Genomic DNA, 22,246 nt, shown 5'->3' on the forward strand with positions numbered 1-22,246 from the left:
GCACTGAATGAGATGAGAATGATTCAACCTGTCCTACCCATTATTCTCTGCTCCAAGGTCTTACTCCAAGTATTTTACATTATTACAAGGTAAACATGTTCAGTTAATAATGATGTTTAATTATCTCAGACCTGCATTGCAAACTGGCCTGCAAATTTCTGCTTTTTTCACATATGGATTAAAATTAAGCTTTCTGGTTTTATACTAAGGGGTTTCTTTAAGCTGAAAACAATAGTCAAAAGGAGTAAACAAATGTGGGATTGTTCCAGTACTCTGTTTCCCCATCACATGATATTCTAAAAATACAGAAGTACCTAAAACTACTTGAGGTATCAAAGAATTTCTGTAAAATTAGGTCTTTCAAATTTATCTACAAAGCTCCTCTGAAGAACTTTAATTAGCTGTATGGATTTTGAAGAGTTTGTGATTCTCCTGCAGCTCAGTCTGAGCCAGACAGGCCAACACCTTATAAAGAGGAAAACATTTTTAATGTATTTTCCACAGAAGCATCGAATATGGACAAAAATTAACGTGGTGTTGATAAATCAAAGCCAAGGGGAGGAGGATTCTGTGGTGCCAGCAACACACCCTGACATTACTCCAGCCTTCTCCAGGATTGTTCCAGGCCACTTTTCTCAACTTTGCAGCTTCTGCTCCCTCATACAACATTTCCCTCGGGAGGGGAGTGCTGGGCAGAGCGAGCTGGCGCTGGGCAGACTTCCAGTGTCAGCAGAAGGACACTGAGAACTTCCCCTCTTGGTGTGCTTCCTCTCGGCCACACAGCCCTGGCCAGGGGATTTTGTGCCATGAGGGACTTTCCTGCCATCACAGGAGGGTGAGCTAACTGCTCCCTGCTCCTTCCCTCCCTGCCAGAGGGGGAGGTTGGGATTGGGTCCAAAACCAACACAAGTCTGTGGGCAGAATCTCACTGAGTGACGTGGTTTTAAGTCAGACTCTATAAATAGAGAAATTTGCATGAAATGTGATCAGCTGAAACAACTGTTCTCCCTCCAAGTTTCCATCTTGCACCCAGCAGAACCATCACCCTTCAGTGGGAGTGTGGCACTAGGGGCCTAGCAGGAACACGATTAGGCCCTCTGAGGTTTTCACAAAATTAAAAGTACACAGAACTTCTGTCATTTTCTAGCCCAGCCTCCCGCTAAAGGCAGGACTGCTGGCAGTGCTGGGTCAGCTCAGCCATGGTTTTGTTTAGCTAAATCTACAGGACCTTTAAAGGATGGAGGCTCTGAAACCTGAGTGGCCCATAAAGAACTGCATTACTCACCTGGTGAATTTTTTCTACCACCTGGCTTCAACCTCTGAGGTTGAGACACTTGCCTGTGCCACTGTGGAGAAGGATTTGTCTCTGTCCTCACGAGTGGCTTTCAAACAGCTGCAGGACTCTGACCCTCCCCAGCCAGGCCGGCCCCCTGAGCCTCCCTGGGAGGGTTCGTGCCCCAGGGCCCGTCCTGGCAGCTGGGCATTGTGTCCTCTCCAGCAGCCTCACCACTTCTGGGCACTGAGGCACCATGACTTATCTCACTTTCCTGACTGCATTTCTAATGCAGCCCAGCATGTAATTTTCTCCTTTTGTAAGAGCACACTCCTGGCTCGTGACCGGCTTGACTTTCACCCTAACCCCTACATCCTCTTTGGGAGGGCTGTTTGGCAGCCCACTGAACTGACTTCTGTGCCTGCCCACCCTCCTACCAGAAACCCAGCATTTATTTCCCGTTTTAAGATCAACTTGGCTTAAAAAGTTTACAGGGTTTTTAACTTGTGCTGTCAGCTGGACCCACTGCAGAGATCAGGATCACTGCAGAGTCTGAACACAGCTCCACGTAATTCTGTACCTGGGCTGTATCCAATCTGGTATTATTGTTATTCCTTATACACACTGGTTTATGGCTTTCCCTCTTGGTGTTCCTAGATGTGGAAGGGGCAGCTGTCCAACCTCTGTTTCTGTAATCGCTGTTATCTGCAGTCACCAAGGAGTTACAGTTTGGTATCCGACCAGGAAATGTTCAGAGTTGCAGGCAGCCAATAAAGCAGAGATCAACAGCCCAGCTGACTCACCGGCAGGAAATCCCGAGCTGCTTTTGAATTCGGTGCAGAGCCGGCTCACACTTGGTGTCAGCAGCTTCACTCCATCATCCCGTAGTTTTATGTTTGTATTCCCAGAGGTAAGTTGATTTTTATTTCCAATTTTTTCCCCTGAGACATCGGCACATTAACGTATTTTCTCTCATAGTAAGGAAATGTCTTTGCTATGAATTAATTTTTTTAAATTACCTTATTATTAGAAACTTGAAATAAATAGCTTTGGAGCAGTCTTCTTCATGCCTCTGCCCGCGCAGCTGGGCAAGGATGTCAAAGTTATCCGAGACTTTCAGTGTCTTACTAAAAAATAATGCAAACTGTTTCCTTGCGTAGGTGACCTCTGGAATATTGATTTCGGGGGTTGATAATGAGATTTTTAATGGATATGGGAGAAAAAGCATTCAAAAGAGCAGAATTATTGAAAGAATGTCTTGGTACCTTGCAATATGAAGGTGTAGGAACTCAGACACAGGGAGAATGGTGCTCAGCATGTCATAACATGGTTTGTAGCAATAAAGATTGAAGTGGTTTCTGTTTTTCTGATTTAAAAAAATCTTCAGTTTTATTAGATTTTGCAAATCCAAAATAGGAGCTGATGATTAGCTTTAATTTTTGTCTAAGTAGCCAGTTAACAAGAGTTTAAAAAATGCTTATATTATTACTTGGTTCAATTTTAAATAAAAATAAATACTTTCAGGAATGGTTTAGGTGGTAAAACCATTATTTGGTCTTTCTTGCACTATGGTTGGTGTTGAGTAAATATTTTTTGGCTATTTAAATTATTATTTATTGTTTTATAGAATAAAAATGAAGCATAATTTTGCTTCTGCCAGCACTTTGATTACCTCCTTTCCATTCAGGATTGGTAGATTTGTGAGGTCTGTCTTTGCAGACAGATTTAAGGAATAAATCTCTCATTTAGAAAATTATCTTCCTTCAGAGGAACCTTTTCAAATTTTATGAAACTGTTAACCTGTCAGACTCAATTCTTAAGGAAACTTCAGAGAAGCACCCAAGGCCGTTATTGCTTTCAAACTACAATCATCTAGTAAAAAAGCAAAAGGTTCAACTGTGCTTTCCTACCAGAATCAAACATGGTTAAAGCTCAACTGGTAAATCAGCTGCTGCTTTTTTGCATTTTGATTGTGGCTTGAGGCAAAACTGAGCTTATATTGTGAATGTTCCTGCAGGACAAGACTGAGATAAACCAACAATAAAATGTTCATTAACTAGAAGCAAGATCACAGGCAAATTTATCTTCAGGCTTTTGTTTCTGTTTTACTTGTGGAGAAAAAGTTATGTGGGCTTTGAAGCCTTCTGCATCCCAGCAGAAAAGCTCTTTTTGTAGAGCACACCTCGAAGGACACAATTCTCTTCCAATAATCCTTCACAGTTACTTCAGTTCCCTCAGAGTTTCCTTTTCTAGCCCTGGTCTACTGGACCCCAAAGGGAGTATTCCAGCCTGGGGAGTTCTGACTCACTGACCACTGGTTTGAGCAATCCTTACCAGTGCCAGCTGGTTTATGTCATCTGTTATCTTAGATTGCTCCTTCTCCTCCTTTACCACTCACTTTTTGGCTATCTCCATCCAATGGAGCTTCCCAGATGTAATTAGAAGCGTTGCTCACACAGTAACACAGGGAGGCTTTGCAGAAGCTGTCTCTAATCCATGTGTGTTGCCATGCAAAGGGTCTGAGAAGGGCAGCTGGCCCTGGGGAGGTCCTGCAGAGACACTGCCCTGCCCAAATTACCGGCAGCTACAAAGACACAACTCCATTTAGCAGAATTCTGACAGGTCACAACAGCAGGAAATTTTCCTTTTTGTTTGCTTTTGCATTTACATACTATGTATTAAAGATGATATGCAAGAATGGTGCAGAACATGCTGACATCAGTTATTGAAGAACTGCCTTTTTTATGAGAAGTGGAGAAATTATTTGCCTGATATGCAACTGTAAGATGCTATTTTATTGTCTACATAATTCAGTATTATGTTAAAATCACATTTCACATTATAAATACTGGTCTACTATTTTAAAGGCATCAGATAGAAATAATGATGAGCAAATAATTAGCACCTTGCAGCTTCAGATGGCAAATGATGGTCCAGACACTCCTTTGCAACTGGTGCATTTTTCCTCTCTGTAAGGAAAGTCTGACACAGAGTGGTGAAAGGAAGGCTGTTGGATTTGTTATTTGGGAAGTAAGGGCTGGTGCAACTTCACTGTGCTTTGCTAATTGTGACCAAAAAGCCTCTTAAAAGTTTTTTCTTTTCTGCCACTTCTTTTCCCCAAGCCAGCCATCAAGAAATGGCCAATCCATTACCTGTGGTAGCCCAGGAAGATTTGGAGAGCTTTACCTTGATCAGGACAGGCTCAGGCTTTGCACTCAAAGCCTTTCATATTTCCTGGAACACTCCCATCTCTGTGAAGCTGCTGACCAGCCAGGACACTACAGACAGGTATGGCTCTTACCTGCCCAACCCACCGCACAGGTGGGCAGCACAGACCTGCAGGGCTGGCACCAGAACAAATCCTGGCACATCCAGCATCACCTGATCCCTGAGCACATCTCCATCCTTAGAAATCCTCACCAGCCCAGAGGCAACTTGAATGCAATTTTACTGAGAAACAAGCTCCATGGTTTTTTACAATTTTTTATGAAGTAGAGCTGAATCCTGAAGTCAATAATTAATCTACTGGAATAATGTCTGCAAACCTGGATCAGTAATACCATTAGGCTAAGGTGCTGTTTTTCTAGAGGTCCCTGAAGAGACCTCAGTCGAATTTAATCTAAACCAGCGTGCACAGATGAGAGCAGGGGAAATGGGAGGAGGGAAGGATGGCCAGGGTTACACAGCAGAGATGTGCATGGAAACACATCATCTCCTTGCAAGTGTGGATGTCACTAATAGCAAAAGTTATTTGGAACAATAAAGGTAAATCTCTGTTTTATTCTTGGTCTAGCATTTCATATACTCCAGCTTTTTCCTGCCTTCACACTTCAATCCTGCTTCAAGCTGGGCTCTTATGTTCATACTAAAGCATCCAGAGGTCTTTCATTCTATATTAGAAAAAATACACTACACTATGACTGCTTCATGTCCTTACAACTGTTTGAAAGATTATATGATATTGGGTTTATTGGTAAAATAATACTAGCTTGTGCTCAACCATAGCATTCTCTCTCATTTCCACATCCTGTACTCATCTCCTGCTGAAGTTCCCTTCAGTCTAACCTGCCTCTGACTTGGTTTTTTTTTTACAGGGAGTGGAAGTTGCTATTTCAGGACGTAGCAAGGGTCAGATGCTATGAGTCTGAACGTCTCCTGCCTTTCCTTGGGATTTACCAGTGCCATGGACTTGTGGGGATAGTGACTGAATGGATGAACAATGGATCCCTCCAATCTCTCATCCACGAGGTAGATAAAAGATGTCATTTTTGAGGTGATAAAATCAATTACAAGATCAATCAGCATGTAAAGTGTGGACAGTAGCCCCAATCTATTTTTCAGTTTCTGCATTGCATTTCTGTATGGTGGCTCTGTTTGTTGTTAAATGAAAATGGGAATAGCAACACCTTCACAGTACCAAAACCTGTATTTTGTGTTACTTAGCATCAGCTGTACCCAGAGCTTCCCTTTCCCTTACTCATAAGGATCCTGTCAGATGTGGCTGAAGGGCTCCATCATCTTCACAGCCTTGAACCTGCCCTCTGCCACTGCTGCCTGAAACCTTCCAATGTGCTTTTGGATGTGCAGTTTAGAGCCAAGGTAGGAGCTTCTGCTTTCGCTCCATTACCATAAAATCCAGTGATTGTCCTATTGTTGCATATATTGATTTTAATAGTCAACATTTGATATCAGGACTTGTTTTATTGTTGCTAAAATTACTTTTGCTCTCATTTCCATAGATATCAGATTATGGCCTAACCAACTGGAGGAAACAGCAGCTGAGGTCAGACCTGCAGAACAGCCAGCAGAGAAACTGCCAGGATTTAGTGTACCTTCCTCCTGAAATACTTGAAGGAGGCCTCCCTTCCCAGGAAGGTGATATTTACAGGTGAATGGAGTCTCTAAGGGCACATCATCCCTAGCCCATGCTGCACTCTGCAATGCTGCCAAAACTCTTCTCTTCAAAGACATTACAGTAAAAATGCCAGAGATACATAGTGCAGCAGGATAGTATGGCACAAGGCCAATTACAGCAGTGAATTAGATTTTAAATTCCCATATTTGGTGAATCAGATACCAAGATTAAGAACTGTTCTCAGTCAGTCATATAAATATTTATATAATGAACTTGAATGTTTTAAAAGTGCAACAGCTGCCAAAATTTTCAGATATATTTAGAAGCCTCATAACTGCTTCACATAGTTTATAAGTGTGAAATGTTGCTGGCTTTAGTTTCAGAAAGAATTGTTTATGCCTAGATCAGGCCCAGGTAAAAAGAAGACCTTTCCCTCAAAAGTGTCCCATTAAGATCCTGTGGAATCTCTGCTGGGATGAGTTACTGAGCCACTGAAGCATCTATACTTTTTAACAAAGTGATTTATACCAAGGAGGGAGATTACTCACTGCCACATGTCCCTTTTGGGTATTTTACATCCACTGTGGCTGCCTCAATAAATGAGAGGACCTCAAGGTGCCACTGGTCTGGATGGTCTGGATGGACACACATCATCATGACCAGCACACAGAGCTGTGGACTTATATTTTGAATAACTTCTGATTTTTGATATTTTCATTAAACCACTGTATTTTATAGCATCTGGGTTGTGAGTTATATGTACAGATCTATGATCCCACTACAATTACTCCTTGGATGTTGGAAAAAGAAAAATGTATTTGGAGCCCCATCAAAATTTGCTGAAGAAAATAGAAACATAGTGCATCAGAACCAAGTTTTTGTACATTAACTGATGTGCTTGTTGGTACCTGCTGAAAAGTCCAGTTGACATTGAAATTACCTGAGAACAAACCAATAATGATAGAGAAGGGAGGATAGAAGCTTCCAAAATTCACAGGATCAAATGGAGTTAAGGCAGTAACCTGAAATGTAATTCTAATTGAACCTATATTTAAACAATAAAAACTGCTCAACTTGATGATTTTATAAGAGCAACTCAATTGAGAACTGGAAAAAGGTCTCATTGAATTAGAAAATACTTGGATAGACTTTGTCTTGAAAAACTCCTTTCTCTTAAAGCAATAAACTTGCTTTTGAAACTGAGAATGTAGATACAGATTGCAAACTAATGAATGGTTTTCACTGTTTTGTTGTTTTTTGGGGTTTTTTTTCAGTTTTGGAATCTTGTGTTGGGAGAGCCTCAGCAGACAGAAACCTTTTGAAGGTATTTATTATTCATGTCAGACTTTGTGCTGTCCACACCTTGTCCACAAATTCCCTTATTGTAGAGCAATTATGAAACAAGCACCATCTCTTCAGATGTCCCTTTGCCTTCTCTTGCTGTTACAGTACAAAGCTCCACATTAGAGGATGTAAATATTCCAATTCCTCACTAAATCCTAAATGTTTCCAAAGAAGCTGCTCTTTCTGAAGGGAAAAGGCAGAGCTTCTTCCCCCACTAGTGTCATCAATCTGTGCTTGCTGAAGCACTGCCACTGAGTTGGGTTTTCCATGGACCATCAGTGAGAAGGAATATCACTTCATATGTGTCAGCTGGAATTTTAAAATCAGTGACAAGTAGCTAATTGAATGAGCAGAATAGTCATTTTTACAGTTGCTGTGAGTTTCAAATACCAATCCAGAAATGTCAGTTCATGATGAATTATCTCAAGGAAGCAGGGGATCTTACTTTCTTAGAGAAAGTGTGAGCAGTTTTAGAGAACCTAGTTTGCAAAGCATGATATAATAATTGTCACTGTTTCATGAAAGTGGAGATCAGTAAGGGCTTCTTTGCTATGGGCTTCATTCTGCATGGAAAAACTGATTGAAGGACTGCATTTTACAGACTGGGGACATTCAAAAAGTACTGCATGGAATAATATCTAAATGCCCATACAGCTTATGGCTGCCATCTTGAGGCTGCTCAAAGTAGATTTCTTTTTCTTACAATTTTTTTGTTCTATTCTTGTAATGCAAGAGTAAGGCTTTATATAAAACTCTGTTTAAAATAATAGCATGTATTCCTGAGGAATCTGTGCATGTACAAGTACAAGTTCACATAACCATTTGTGACTCAGTATTGGACAGAGTTCTTTATCCTGAAAGGTCCTGTTGCAATAAGCAGCTATAGCTAATGTTAAAGGCTAGCATATCTGCTTAAAAGAGCATTAATATATTTTTTCCTTTTAAAAAAGCAGTCTTTGTTTTAAAATATTCAATATGACTTACATTGGATGTCATTTTAAGAGTTTTTTTATATTTTTTGGCAGTGACATTTTCTTTTAAATTTCAGGTCAAGGAACCCTGCTTGATGTTTTGAGAGGAATCTGCAGCAGTTTGAGGCCAGGCATTTCAGAAAAGTTCCTACCAAGCAATTTGCCTGAGAGGAACAGACTGCTGCACCTCATTGCTCTGTGCTGGCATCAAGAACCAGATTGTAGACCACACACAACAGGTAACATTCAGGATTTCTTTCTGTGCAAGATTTGTAATGGAGACAGTCTTTATAGGAACATTGCTCTAGCACTCTGAACAACTGAAGCAAAAGTGGTCTTTAGTGGTCTTTGATGTTTCCTCTAACTGACGCTTCTTACCAGAAATTGACTTATTTGTCTCCAAAATTTTTTTACTATAAAGTAAAGTATGAAGTGGAAGTTGTATTAAACTAATTTCCTCTATTTCATCCAATTTCTCAATACAATAGTAAAGTTAGTGGCAATATGATGATGCCTAAATGTATACATGCTTTCATAACAATGTGATATTTAAAATGCTTTATTACCCCTGCAGAATGTGTACAACTTCTAAATGAAGTTTTGACCAGTATAAATAAGGAGGTAATTTCTGCAGCAATCTACAATTTGATGGATGCAAAGGTCAGTGCAAAATTTTTTGTTCTCCTACAACATTACTTGATTAATTCAATTGCAATCTTTCTGACCCAAAACTAGTGAAGTTTTTTTCTTGATTTACTGGTCATGCCAGAGAGCTCTCTTTGGCACTTCAGGTTCATTTAGAAATTGTAGGATATATATTGTGAGGTTCTCTAGAATATTAGTCAATTGCTACCTGCTTTTTTAAAAATACAACTTCTTTCTAGTCACCACCTGGAGTCAGACTGGCAAACCCATGTGAGTGAGAACAAACATCAGCTCAGGTTCTGCAGATTAGAGCTAGAACCAAGGACAGTTTTTTTGTATTACTGGTTGGAAAGCATTTAGTTCAAAACCTGAACAGCATTGGTACTGTAGCAGTATCAGTAACAGCACTGCTCTGTAGCCCTCACTGCTTCTACATTGCCAGGCTTTCAGGCCAAGGCACTGCTCATCCCAGGGTCTCAGGGCTCTCTAATTCCCCAGGAGGGGATGGGGAACAGCCAAGGACCCAGGGATGGAGGTAACTCCCTATCTGCTCACACTGCCAGGGGAGCTCTGGCACAAATGTGACTGCCACAAGCAGAACTGCATCCTAGCTGGTTAATGTAGGCACTGGGGAAAACACTGACATGTGCTTTGGCTCTTGGACAAGACTCTGACTCTAGCTGGAGTTACACAACCCATGCTGTGTTGTTGGTTTCATTACTGTGTGTTGTGTATGTTGATGCATGCAGGACTATTTCTATATGTTGCAATCACATTCTGGGCTTATAGAACAGCCTTGATCAATGTTTTAATAGGTGGCATAGTTGGAGTCAAAGTAATTCTTACTACTGTTGAAGTTTATTTAAGATTTTCCTGCCAAATACTGCATAATTTAATGCTTCAATCTACCTTGAGCAAGGTTTTATTTTAAAATTTTTTTAGATTGTGAAGATTTATTTTATTAGCGGGCATCATTTCTTGTTCAAACAACTGAACTGATAAGTCCAAAATTACTCTGAAAATGAAACTGAAGTTTCTGGGAAATTGATTCACAGCAGTTGAAGTATAAAATCTAAAAAAATAGTTTAATAGATCTGCTGGGGATGTACAAATTGGAAAAAAGTTACAAGTATTGACACATCCTTACTGCAGACAGTTTGGCACACTGAACACAGGATGGCCATGCTGTTTGGCTACTTAAAGGCAATCATTCTAGCTAGCCCAATCTGTCCCAATACAAGCTTATTTTCCCCTTCCCCTGCATGATTCAACAATGGGTTTTAAAATAAATGTAAAACACTGGGAAGAGTAAGAGGGTGGAATTTTGTCACATTCTATGCCGGTTCACTCTGTGCAGTTCATTGTTACAATATACAAGTGTACCTTCCAGTACAATGCATGTTGCCAGCAGAAGTTATGTTGCTATGAACTGTTGCTCCTGACAGCCGGAATGGCACAAACCACACCTACACTCCTGCAGTTACTGTGGCTTTCTTCTTCCAGGAGAGAGCGCTTAACGCCTGCAAAGGCTCAGAGACCTACACCCTGCAGAGAGGCACCTGCAATTCCGAGGTGAGCTTGGGGCACAAGAGGCTCCAGAGTTCTTCATCTGCTGCTTATTCCTCCTGACAGCCTGACACTGTAATGCAAACACTTGGGCAAAACGTTCCTGGCCAGGGGAACTCCGTCCAACAAACCCCACTGCTTCACCTTGTTCCGAGCAGCTCACTCTGACACTGCTCTTGCAAAAACAACCTCCTCCTCTTAGGGTTTGTTTTGAACCTGTCCTGTTTAGAAGAGGTTTTGGAACAAAAGTTTCCCAGAAGATAACTCTTTATTTTGATCTCTTTCAGATCATCTGTCCGCAAAAAGGCAACCGCTTAATCAGCAAGAAAATTCCTCTTGTAGTGCCAAGCTTGTCAACTGCTCTAGCTGATAGCAGTGCAAATACAGCAGGAAGAGATAATACTGAGATGGGTGTGTCAAGTACTACCCCACAGAATGCAACCAAAGGTCACTGTCTTGAATTATATTCAGCTCCAGCTGTTACAAGAAAAGGACAAATATTACTAGTTGTTCCATATAGAAATGTCATTTTCATGTAAAATTATTACAGGAAAGCTGTGCTCTCTACTGGTATCATCTGAAGCATGAGTTCACTGCAGGAAACCAGAGACATCACAAAGCTTTTCACTTAGATGTATATTTTAAAAAAGTACTAATTTTATTTTAGAATACTGATATGTAAATGTAGAGCTGCCTTTCTCTTACACATCAGATATTGTCTGTTGCTTTTGAGAGAACAAGTCCCTTCTGGGAATTAGGCTGCTTTGTGCCACCGGGAATAACTGCTTTTTTTTTTGTAATCTGCTAAGAAATTGAGATATCTTTAAAATATTTATCTTCTCTGGAGATATTTCTTAAAAGGCAATGTTGCCAGGAACATATGAATAATTCCTGATAATCACTGTTCCTATATAGATAACTTTCTTTACCTTTCCAATGTGGGTTTGTCCTAGGTGTTTAAATTTGTGTCAAGAATAGACAGTCTGTATTTCTCATGTCTTCAGGTACAAAAACTGAGACATTAGAAGTCAATTCACCTGTAGCAACATCTGCATTTCCAAGCACTTCAGTTCTGATCAATAGCCATCAGACTTATGGACAGAATAAAATGTTCCATAACTTCAATAGCACGTTCCTACAGAGAGAAAAGCCAAATGTGTGTAGTAATAAATGCCAAAGTTTTCCTAGGAATAATGATGGATTGACAAGAGCCAAAGTAATCTCAAGTCAGTCTTCAGTTCCTGTCTCCTGTAGTGGCTGACATATGTGTAATGTTTTCTTGTTGTTCAATTCAAAGGTCTAATCTTGCTCATCTTAAACTTTTTCTAGATTGCCCAGGCTTTGAGAGAAGAAAACCAAGCTCCTTTTGCACAAATCCTTCATCTGGCTCAACTGCAGGCAAAGAGAGCACTCAGCATAACTCTCCAGCTCTGGCTCCTAAGCACAGACCACAAGCAATGCACCTTCGACAAGCAGTGACAGGTAAGGCACCATGGCCACTTTGAGCTGACAGTACTCACCTTGGCCAGATCTCAGTGATTAAATTGTTTAAAACCTGGAGGAAACAGATATTTCTAAATTTTGTGCACATTTTCAGGTATTCAGAGTAATAACTGATTATTACTTGATACAAATGTCTCTCTTTTTGTGTATATCTGCTCCTCTGTTCTGAGAAGTTCAGGCACTGATCATTGAGGACATTGGCTTGTTTTCTTTTAGGACCACAGTGAGGCTGAGAACAGTTCTGAAAAGATCATGATAAAAATACAAAAAACACATCACACATTAATGAGAAATACATTAGTTGCTTAGGTCTGGAATATTCTTTTGCAATCATAAGCTGCATATTGCCTACCTCTGCAAAAATAGCTATTGACTACAGAAACAAGTGATAGAGGACCCTTCATCCCCTCACATCCTCTCAGGTCTTCAGGCAGAACAGAGGCAGAAAGGTTCAGTTTTGATTTGTGAACATTCTTTGCCTGTGGGTGAAGCTTTGTGAGGTTTTTATGCTAACTTTTTGCAAATTGCCCTATAACAATTCTCAGCCTAGCTGGCTGTCCTTCTCCATGGCAATTTACTTGAGTGATGACATCATTTCTAATAAATCAACGTACTAGACCATGCAGGAAAAGTTCATCACAGAACTCTCCTGGCAGCATTCAGAAATCAGAATGACAAAAGCATGCTCTCCAAAGCAACACAACTTTTGGTTATTAATTTTCTCTTGGTGTATGGTATTTACTGTACACTAAAATCCCTAATTTCAGCACTAGGTATTCTAATCACCCCATGAAAAGCTCTCAGAATCCAAATCACCCCAGAATCCAAAGCTCTCAACCATTTTATCAACAGTATTACTTTTGTTATTAGTTTGGCTTTGACATGTATTCATTTTCCTGGTTTCATGTTACATGTTTCAAACTCTCCTGCTACCCTGAAGTACCTGTTACCTGTCCTTCCACCTCTATAGGAGAAGGTTTTCTCATCTGTGTCCAGCCAAGTTGCTTTGCATAAAGTCAAATACAGATGCTAGATGAATAGGGCATGACCTGAAAATCTCCCCTCACACAATCTGAGCACCCAGAGGTTTAGAAACCCCTATTTGCTGTAACCTGGTCTTTGTGAGTTTCAAACAGAAATGAAAATACTTTTGGACTAGTTTCAAACACAGACTGCAAACAAACTAACTCCTCCTCCTTCCTTCCTCCACCGAGTTTATATTTCTGGTGTCGATGCTATCGCTTGCTAACAATTTCTGGATGACAAAAGCACTTGGTTTATCTTATTTTGTTTTCCTTTTCGCTCAAGGTCCTTGCAGCAGAGGAAGCTGCTGTCAGATCCTCGCCTGCCAGAGACAGAGCATACTGAGCTGCATGACAGAAGGACTCCTCAACCACGTGCTGGACGTGCTGCGCTCGCAGCAGGCTCTGTCCCGAGGGGACTACGAGAGCATCACCTCCTGCCCCACCGTGACCGCCCGCGCCCGCGCGCTGCTGGACACCTGCCTCTGCCTCGGGGAGGGGGCAGCACAAGCTGCAGTGGCTGCACTTTCAGTGAACAAGTGTAGTCCTCTGGGACAAGTCATTCATGCCCAGGCTGTCCTTCCAAGGTAAACAGGCTGTTGTTGTGACTGGTTTTTTTCACGGTCTGCTGTGTGACTCTGAGCTCTAGTAATTTGTGATGGCAAAGATTCACGGTGGCGTCTCGCAACCCAGTGACCAAAGGCAATTCTTCCTACAGCCCATTATTTGAGTACTGGAGTGGAAAAAGCTAATTGGATAAAAAAGGTCAAGTCAACTGCTGCCAACAGAAATTGCCAAGACTGGTATAACAAATGCTGATTTGGACCTCAGAGATGGAAAAAGTGCAATATGTGCCAGAGCAAACAGAGTTCAAGTGAGATGGCACCTTATTTCCTTCTTTTTTTTCTTTAGAAGGGAGGAAGATGAATCATGACTTTTTGGAGGTTACAGTATGGAAGAATGGCTATTTATAAATACTTCCAACTCAGGATAATGAACAACAGAATACTGGGTGAGGAGAAAAAACTGACTGCCTTTCACTGCACTCATATCTGAGCCAGCTGTCACAGTGAAAGGCTTCAGACAATCAAGAAATATTTCTTCAGTAGGGCCTTAAGTAAGACTTGGAAGTTTTCTATTATGCATATAAATTACTTCATTTTCCTCACAAATGGTCATATGAAAATGTAGCAGTACTTACATCAGTACTTCAGAGATGTGAGACTTGGAGTATTCATTAAATGGAGAAACGTTAACACTTTACATCCCTGTATCTCTCTAAACATGTCTGCAGCTCAAATGTAAAATTAAACCAGGCAGAAGAGGTGCCAAGATGACAATTTTGAAATGGTGGTTCTGCTGTACTGTTGTCATGGTTGTACTCTAATGGGAGACAGCCTGGGAATACTGGGAGCTCTGGCCTGGACTCACCCACGGTCACAGACGCTTTGGAGCGTCCTACTGCTGCTTGAACTCATCCTCAGGTCATGGACCCTTTGACTTGAGTTCACATGGAGTTCCAGTCTGTCCAGTACAGCAGCACAGAAACACTGCTGTTATCAGAATGTTCCGAGGCACAGTGGAGGAAGATGATAAGTGCTACAACAGGCAGTGAAAACAACAGCCCAGCCACTAATGAGCACCAGACACTTGTGTACAGAAGGCAAACAAGTCCCATGGCAAACACAGGAGTCTGTCAACAGATCAACAGCAACAGCAGCTATAAATGTGATCCAGCACATTCCAGTAAAATCTGTGGTTACCTTGAACCCTTCAAACCTCTCATTGGATGCTGAAAAGAACATTTGTCCCAGCAGATAACTATGCTGCACAACAGTAAAGTGAGAAAATGTGTTGGTTGAGAGCCAGACAATTTCACAGGTAAAGCAAAAGCTGCGCACAAGCAAAGGAAAATGTGGAATTAATTCACCCCTTGCCAAGGGCAGGCAGGTGTCCAGCCATGTCCAGGAAAGCAGGGCTCCATCCCACATAATGGTTATTTAAGATGACAAATGCCATCACGCCAAATGTCCTCCCCTTCCTCCTTCCATGTGAACTTGATGCTACATGGTCTGGAGTATCCCTTTGGCCAGCTGTGGTCAGTTGTCCCAGCTTGTCCTCCCCCAGCCCCTTGTGCACCCCCAGCCTCCTCCCTGGTGGGGTGAGGGGCAGAAAGGCCTTGGCACTGTGCAAGCTCTGCCCAGAACAACAAAACTTCCTTGAATTGCCAACACTGTTTTCAGTACAAATTCAAAATACAGACCCATCCTGGCTCCTATGGAGAATATTAACTCTATCCCAGCAAAAACCAGCATAATTTGAAAGAGAAATAAGAAGATTATTTTCTTTATAATGAAAATAATGATATAAAGTGCTGGATTTTTAAAGTGCCAGTGGGGTTTCTTCAAGCTTCATGGCACCAGATTAACATGAGAACTTGTTATACCATCTACAGGTATTTCAAATGCAAAACCATGTTATTTGTTTCCCTATTTGCTTTTGTTCTCTCTGCAGTTTGAAAGCTCTCATTGAATTCAGTCATTTGGCTGATTGCAAATGCAGTAGTGATGTGTTGTCTGGGCACAGTTAAGAAATAAGAAATGTGTTACATCAAAGTTTCCAGCTATGATGCTGCTGGAACCATAAAATCTTTTTTTTTTTACATAACTTAATTGAACTGTGAGACTGCCTTGAATTAAAATATTGTTACAATTAAAAGCAATGTCTATCAGAGTATGTTGACAATAGTTTTGCTAATTAAAAGAGCTAAATATCTATTTCACAGTTGAATTTTTTTTCCACTTTAAAATCTACATTTTAAATGGGAAATTTCAACAGTCTCTGGTAAAAAAAAGATGTCTTGCTTGTGAGGAAAGGAACTGCTGTTCTGGTGTTTTGCCTCTTTAGAAGGCATAAGATACTCAGTAAAACAGATAAACCTTCACCTGCAGGAAATAGTTACAGACCTTTAAAAGACAAACTAGCAGTAATGTTGAAACTTAACAGCAGCTTTCAAAATTATTCCATTTAGTTGTTCTGCTGGACACTTTATACTCCTGTGAAAGATATGCTGGCTGGCAGGCTATGCTGAATTTTTGTCATTGTGGTTTTGACACAGAAACAGTTTTGGCTGTTTTCTAGAAGCAGCTGCCTACTTGAGAATAAAATCTGATGCCAAACCTAAGCCCAGTCTTAACTGTTGATAGAAGAACTGGCAGCAAAACAGTGAGAGCACAAGCTGTCTCCTTTTCTAGTGTGGTATTTTTCAAGGGATGGTACACATTTGTTGAAATGAAACTGTTGTTGATACAAAAAGTTTTGCTATCAAACTAAAATACAGTGACGTGAAACTAGCAGCATTTTTTCTCACCAAAAATACATATTCTCATAAGGCCTGTAGTGTGAGCTGTTAAAAATGTCTCATCTTGATCACTGCTATGAAATAGCAAACTGCTGAAAGCTTTTGGTATTTTGCTCCTGCCCAAGCTTGTTCATTAGCTAAGATTTCTGTGGTCCTCACCTCTGTTTACTGCTTTGTAGTATCAAGTTACCTTGATACTACAAAACAATGTAGAATAAATGGCACTGAGCAGGAGTAAAGATAGAAGAATCAAACTGTTCTTTAGTATCTATGGAAAGAAACAAGACTTGAATGTGAAGAACAACTGGAGTTGCAGGAAGGAAATATGAAACCTGGGTATCTCTGGAAAACAGCAAGGAGAATAATAAAACCAAGTCACTTCAGGACTGATCATATAAACTGATTAGTAAAACTCTGTTGCAGTTACTCAGAAAAGAATTAATAGTCATTAAAAATTACAAGCTGTACAAATTTTATGAAGATATTTAAATTTATTAAAGGAATAGTGTGTAGAGTAGGCAGATGCTTATTTTTCTGATGTATTGAAATATAATTTTATTCTTGATTGCAACTGGTTGCAATCTTTTGGTAGCTATCTTTTGCTGATTAGCAAAAAGATGACTGTCCCTTGCCCTTTGTCCTAACGATACCATACTTTTATCTGAGATGAGATAGTTTCTGCAGTGTAAGAATGTCTGCACTCGAATTTGTTTGAAGTTGATTTGTGGAAAATTAATCTGAGGTACTGGAATGAAATGTTTAAGAGATTAGTCCTTCCAGTAGGGAACAAGGCAAACAAAGCTATAAATACCACTCAAATGTTCTTAACAGTGCCTGTTAAAAACAGTTCCAGAGAACATCAGAGGAAGATAACAAGCGCATAATCATAAAATACTAATCTACAGAATTTAAAAAAAAGTATTAATGGACTGCTAACATATACAGAAGAATTTTACACCACATAAGTAGTCCAAAACGCACAAAACCTAAAGCACTAATGAAAACATGCTGAACCTCAAGGGTTCTTATTGTATTGTTTTGAGTCTGAGTCCTACATAACCAAATTCTCATGCGTGCCCAGGCTTAGTCACTTGAGCAACACATGTAAAGATTTTTAAGGAAGGTTAAATGCACAGATAAATACTTGTGGGCCTGGTATGTCAGGGAACATACCTGGTATGTTAAGGACCCAAACAACATCAAGACAGGCACAGAAAATTTAGATTTCTTTATTGCTATTTATTGATTTCAGAGCTACACACCTATTAACTATGCTCTCCTCCTGTAATGCATATTGTCTCCAGGATTGCTGGGGTCTTTCATGCCTCAGGAAATCTTGCCTATATTCCCTTTCATTCTTTTCCTGCACAAAGCCGTGCCCAGCTCTCCCCCCCTTTGCAAAATACTTTACTGGTGCTCAAAAGGCCCTAGCACAGTTTGATTTTGTTCCTTTTCTAGAGAAACAATTCCTTCATCCCCTGCCTGGAACTACATTCCCTTAACTGAGCACATGGTTGACTTGACAGATGGTATGTCTGCTGAGTTAAACAAAACTCCTGGATTTTGAAGGTAAGTCCACCATAAATTAAACTACCTGACAAGGTTTGAAAAGAACATATTTAATGATTTAATTGGGTAACATTAAATTCAGCACAGCTGCAAGAACATATTAATTGAAAGCATTTTGCTTAACCCCAGCAAAAATGGTAGATCAGAAGCTTCTTAGAAATAGTATTTCCAGCTCTTGTGCTGATACAATTTGTGATCAGGATTTTATTTCCTGCCTTTATTTCTCTTTGTCAAGAATACATGCAAAGTAATATTACAGAAATCTGTAGCCTCAAACTGCCATTTTCCCTGGGCTTTAAGAATGACCTTTCTTCTTTCAGAGAAGGCATGCATCAGTTAAAGAACTTCTGGACTCCTTCAACCAGGATGAATTAAATAGCAGTAATTTAGAATAAGAACTTACCCCTTAAAATGTGGTAACATGCCAAAGTATCTCAACACCTATTTCCAACTGCTGTACTTGAACTTTCCACAAAGCAAAAGCAATATTCATACAAGCAGAAAGCATGCCTGAATTTTACCCTTCTAGAAGTAACCTGGCTGTACTTTAGAAAGTTCTGTACAGTTTGTGCTTTCTTTAGATACCAAGAAAAAAGTGCCATATTAGTTAACAGAACAACTACTAACAGTACATCTGTTGTCCTTTTGCCAAAAAGGACTCAAAGGTTTTTTCCCAGTTCACTAGAACATTACCTGATGGGGGAAAAAATGAGAAAAGTGACTAAGAAATACACCCGGAAAATATTTTTAAAAACCCCAATTGTATGAGAATTTTGACCTTGTAACAGCTGTAAAATAAGTTCCCAAGAAAGCTGGTTTTATGCCACTTCCATGTGCTGTGATAGGCTCATGTCACAGAAGCCCAGGGACAAGGAAGGAGAGCCTGAGGAGGTGAGTGCCTGCGTGCTCCCCTGTGTGTGCCAGGTGCCAAAGGAGCTGTTCCTTGGTTTGCCATTCCCTGCAGGCAGAGCTGGAGCTGTGAGAGAACAGTGCTCAGCTCTGAGCATGGACTGAGCCGATCCCAGAAGAGAGGAAAGCTTGATAAGCAGTGAGGAAACCTCATGTTAGGGACAAGCTGATAAAATTGTGTGTGTTTGGTCTAGCAAACAGGAGATGAAGGGCACACAAAAGAGTCTGGAGCAGAGGCACTGAACATGCAGTGAGGAAATAGTACCTGGTGTGTCCTTGTGCTTTGTCATTCTAGACTGGCTTTCAAGCAGGGGCTTAAAAAAGATTTAAAGGCCAATGAAGACAGCTCCTTCCCCATATCCAGAGAAATGAGCAATATTCATGGAACTTTCTTTTACCTGATCAAGAGTTCTTGAAAAAATTCATGCAAACCACAGTGATTTACTAAACCTTTTCCCTCAGCCTGGTCAGTTTATTTATGCAAGCTATTAACATTTGAAGTTATTTAAGGGGAAAATTAACGTGTTTTTGCTTGGAGCTAAATAACATGGATATTTATAACTGCTTGTAACTCAATCACTATTCATTCCACTAACACCCACCTGTGAAGGCATGGGTCTGTTATCAAGTCAGCTGTTGGGACAATGGAATAGAGGTAACTTGAATTAAAGAGATCTGGATATTATTTCCACCCTTTACAGTGTTGTTATCAATTCTTAAAAGAAAATAAGGCCCTCCTACATTTTTTACTTTGCAGCAGATCATGGTTCGTCATCTTCTCTCAAATACAATGAAAATGTTTCCATTTTTATTAAAATACAATCTTCATCCAGCAAGATTTCTGTCCAGTCCATTTAAATGTTTGCTGAGAGAGTTACTTCACATTCATGTATTTTCTTCCCTCTTTTCACAAGAAACCACAGGAACATTAAAAAATAACCTCTTGTGACTACAATATTAAAATGCAAATGAAACAACAGAAAAAAAAAAGAAGTTGTTACTTGTGCTGAACGGTTATGACCTCACAGAGAAATTCAGTTGTTTTTCTGATAGACTGCATGTCTTGGGCAGGTTTTATTAAACACTGTATGAGACTAAAAGATTTAGAGCCAAAGAAATATTTCAGCTCAGGGAGGCTTTCTGCAAAACAAGGCATTGCTCTGCTCTCCTCCCTTCTGCTCTGACTCCTGCAGAGCTGGTTCAAATGCAGTCTGGCAATTCTGGCTAAAACCTTTTCTCTCCACTGCAATTGATCATGTACTGGTATTCAAACCTGGAGATTTATTTGTTTACAGAAAACTCTCCCTTACATAGAGAATTCATGAAATGAACAAGAGAGGAGAGATTTGGATGCTGTTTTATATTATGTCTTTCAAGACTCAAGTTACATTTAATTTCCTGTAAGATATATCATAGCATTTTAACTCCTCAGCTGTTACATTTTGATGTGTTTAGTAAGAATGTTTTCCTGTATTCCATTTACTAGTACATCAATATAGCAATTTAATGAATTCTTAAAATCAGAGAAGCATTTAGATTGAAAAGACCTTTAAGACCATTGAGTCTAACTGTAAACCTAACACTGTCAAGTCCACTGCATTCTTAGTCTGAGACTATCTATTTTGGTTAAATCTTATGGTAAACTATCAGCTTCTTCACCCAAATTAGACCCCATCAGTGAAAGCTGTCATTTCTTGTCCAGTGTTCTTTATGTCCATCTTCAGTAGCAAGAGAAGGAGCACCTGGCCTGTGGCCAGGCCTCTCCTGCTTGTAACAGTGCCAAGAACTGTCCCAGTCGCTGTGCACAGACACAGCTGCACAGGGAAAGGTGCACCCAGCATTTGAGACTTCCAGATATGCTTGGGCATGTAGACAGGATTATTCTTGTTTGGTTTTGCAGCTGGCTATTTAATCACAGGTGTTTTTCTTGGACAAATGAAGCCTTTTTAAGGAACAAAATAAAAGGCAATTATCAGGATTTCACAGCTGTAATTTTACTGTATGCTATACACTGGATTTAATTCCAACAGTACGTAATGTAGCTGGGTCCCAATTGTTTCAGTACAACCACCTAATCTAAATCTTTGGGTTTTCTTTTAATGACACAACCTCATGGTTATCTACAATGTATGTCATTCTAGCATAGAATAATACAAAATAACAATTTCACCAATGATACAATATGTCAGTAATAAAATTTGTCCTTTGTACTAAGGACAAATACAGAGTTGTTTGTGGAGTGTGACACTGAGCACCCTAGGTGGCCAAGTGACCGATGTGAGGGGTGAGGACACTTGCAGGACTCCAGCCATGTTTGTGGCACGAGATGACACTGATGACCCATCTTAACAAATAACTTGGCCGTCTCCTATAGTTTCCACATAAGCTGAGGTCTTCCACATTTTATCATGCTAGTGACACTGAGGTAAAAATAACTCCCTGACCTCCAGAGTGTAATGTGACACACGAGGTTTAGTTTCCTTTATCCTCCTGCCTAAGCTCTAACAGTAAAGCCCACCTCATGTAAAAGTAAAGACTACAATTTCACCAATGTCACCAGTAAGTGATCATGTGTCATTAAATCAATGTTACTGGTATTTAGAATGTTCATAGCCTGTGGGATTTCAGCTGAGAAAAAAAAGTACTAAAAAACCTAGTAGTAAACTTTAACAAAAGTAAATACTTTCTTCTGGAACTAAAGTATATCTCTAAATGTCTGAAGCACAGCTTTCAGTGTTTTCAAAAGTTTGATTTATGGCACTTCACAGTATGTGACTGGGAATCTGAAAAGGCTTTTCATAGTTCTGGGGATCTTGCATAACTTGAGAAACTCTTGGTAATTCTTAATTAGTCCACTACGATTTGCTCTGTGGGACACTGTACACACCAAGTAATCAAGAGCCAAGTGGGGAACAAAGGAGCAAAGTGCAAAACAAAAATAGCCTGTTGAGAAATCATTTCTGGAAAGTTAGCAAAGTCAACCATAATTTTAATTTTAGGGGTGGATGCCTTCTAATAATAGCAAAGAATGGATTTGAAATTGGAACAACTATACTGGCAGACAAAAGACTAATAAACCCAATAATAGGGCTATCCTATTTACTGCAAAGGCAAATAAATCCCTACTCTTAAAGATTCTTTTAGCATTAAGATATTTTACATCTCAATTCTTAAGGTGTACTTTTAAATAGGGAGACATTCTGAAAATCTTGCTCATGGAACATGGAG

The 22,246-nt window shown here is 40.0% G+C and overlaps 2 protein-coding genes across 2 annotated transcripts in view; both read left to right on the forward strand.

Annotated features, from left to right (window-relative positions):
* The first annotated feature begins 2,082 nt into the window (after positions 1 to 2,082).
* LOC311159378 (receptor-interacting serine/threonine-protein kinase 2-like) lies at positions 2,083 to 15,895 on the forward strand. Its single transcript, XM_084215436.1, has 12 exons — positions 2,083 to 2,183; positions 4,396 to 4,561; positions 5,368 to 5,521; positions 5,717 to 5,872; positions 6,013 to 6,161; positions 7,403 to 7,452; positions 8,521 to 8,682; positions 9,018 to 9,103; positions 10,592 to 10,660; positions 10,942 to 11,101; positions 11,984 to 12,136; positions 13,466 to 15,895. The coding sequence occupies exons 2-12, from the start codon at positions 4,410 to 4,412 to the stop codon at positions 13,768 to 13,770; spliced, it is 1,596 nt and encodes a 531-aa protein (XP_084071562.1). The 5' UTR covers positions 2,083 to 2,183; positions 4,396 to 4,409; the 3' UTR covers positions 13,771 to 15,895.
* A 2,101-nt stretch (positions 15,896 to 17,996) lies between these two features.
* The window catches only part of SLC7A6 (solute carrier family 7 member 6), a 36,803-nt gene continuing 32,553 nt past the window's right edge, over positions 17,997 to 22,246 (forward strand). Inside the window, exon 1 of the mRNA XM_084215453.1 lies at positions 17,997 to 18,109. The gene's annotated coding sequence lies outside the window, so the exon portion shown is untranslated. The remainder of the gene's footprint in view (positions 18,110 to 22,246) is intronic.

The sequence above is a fragment of the Fringilla coelebs genome (genome assembly GCF_963513975.1).
Source record: "Fringilla coelebs genome assembly, chromosome: 14".
Taxonomy (NCBI): domain Eukaryota; kingdom Metazoa; phylum Chordata; class Aves; order Passeriformes; family Fringillidae; genus Fringilla; species Fringilla coelebs.

Coding starts and splice junctions, on each gene's coding strand:
- LOC311159378 (XM_084215436.1), top strand. CDS start 4,410: ATGGCCAATCCATTACCTGTGGTAGCCCAGGAAGATTTGGAGAGCTTT. Junction 7,453..8,520: donor CAGACAGAAACCTTTTGAAG/GTATTTATTATT, acceptor TTTAAATTTCAG/GTCAAGGAACCCTGCTTGAT. Junction 11,102..11,983: donor CCCACAGAATGCAACCAAAG/GTCACTGTCTTG, acceptor AACTTTTTCTAG/ATTGCCCAGGCTTTGAGAGA.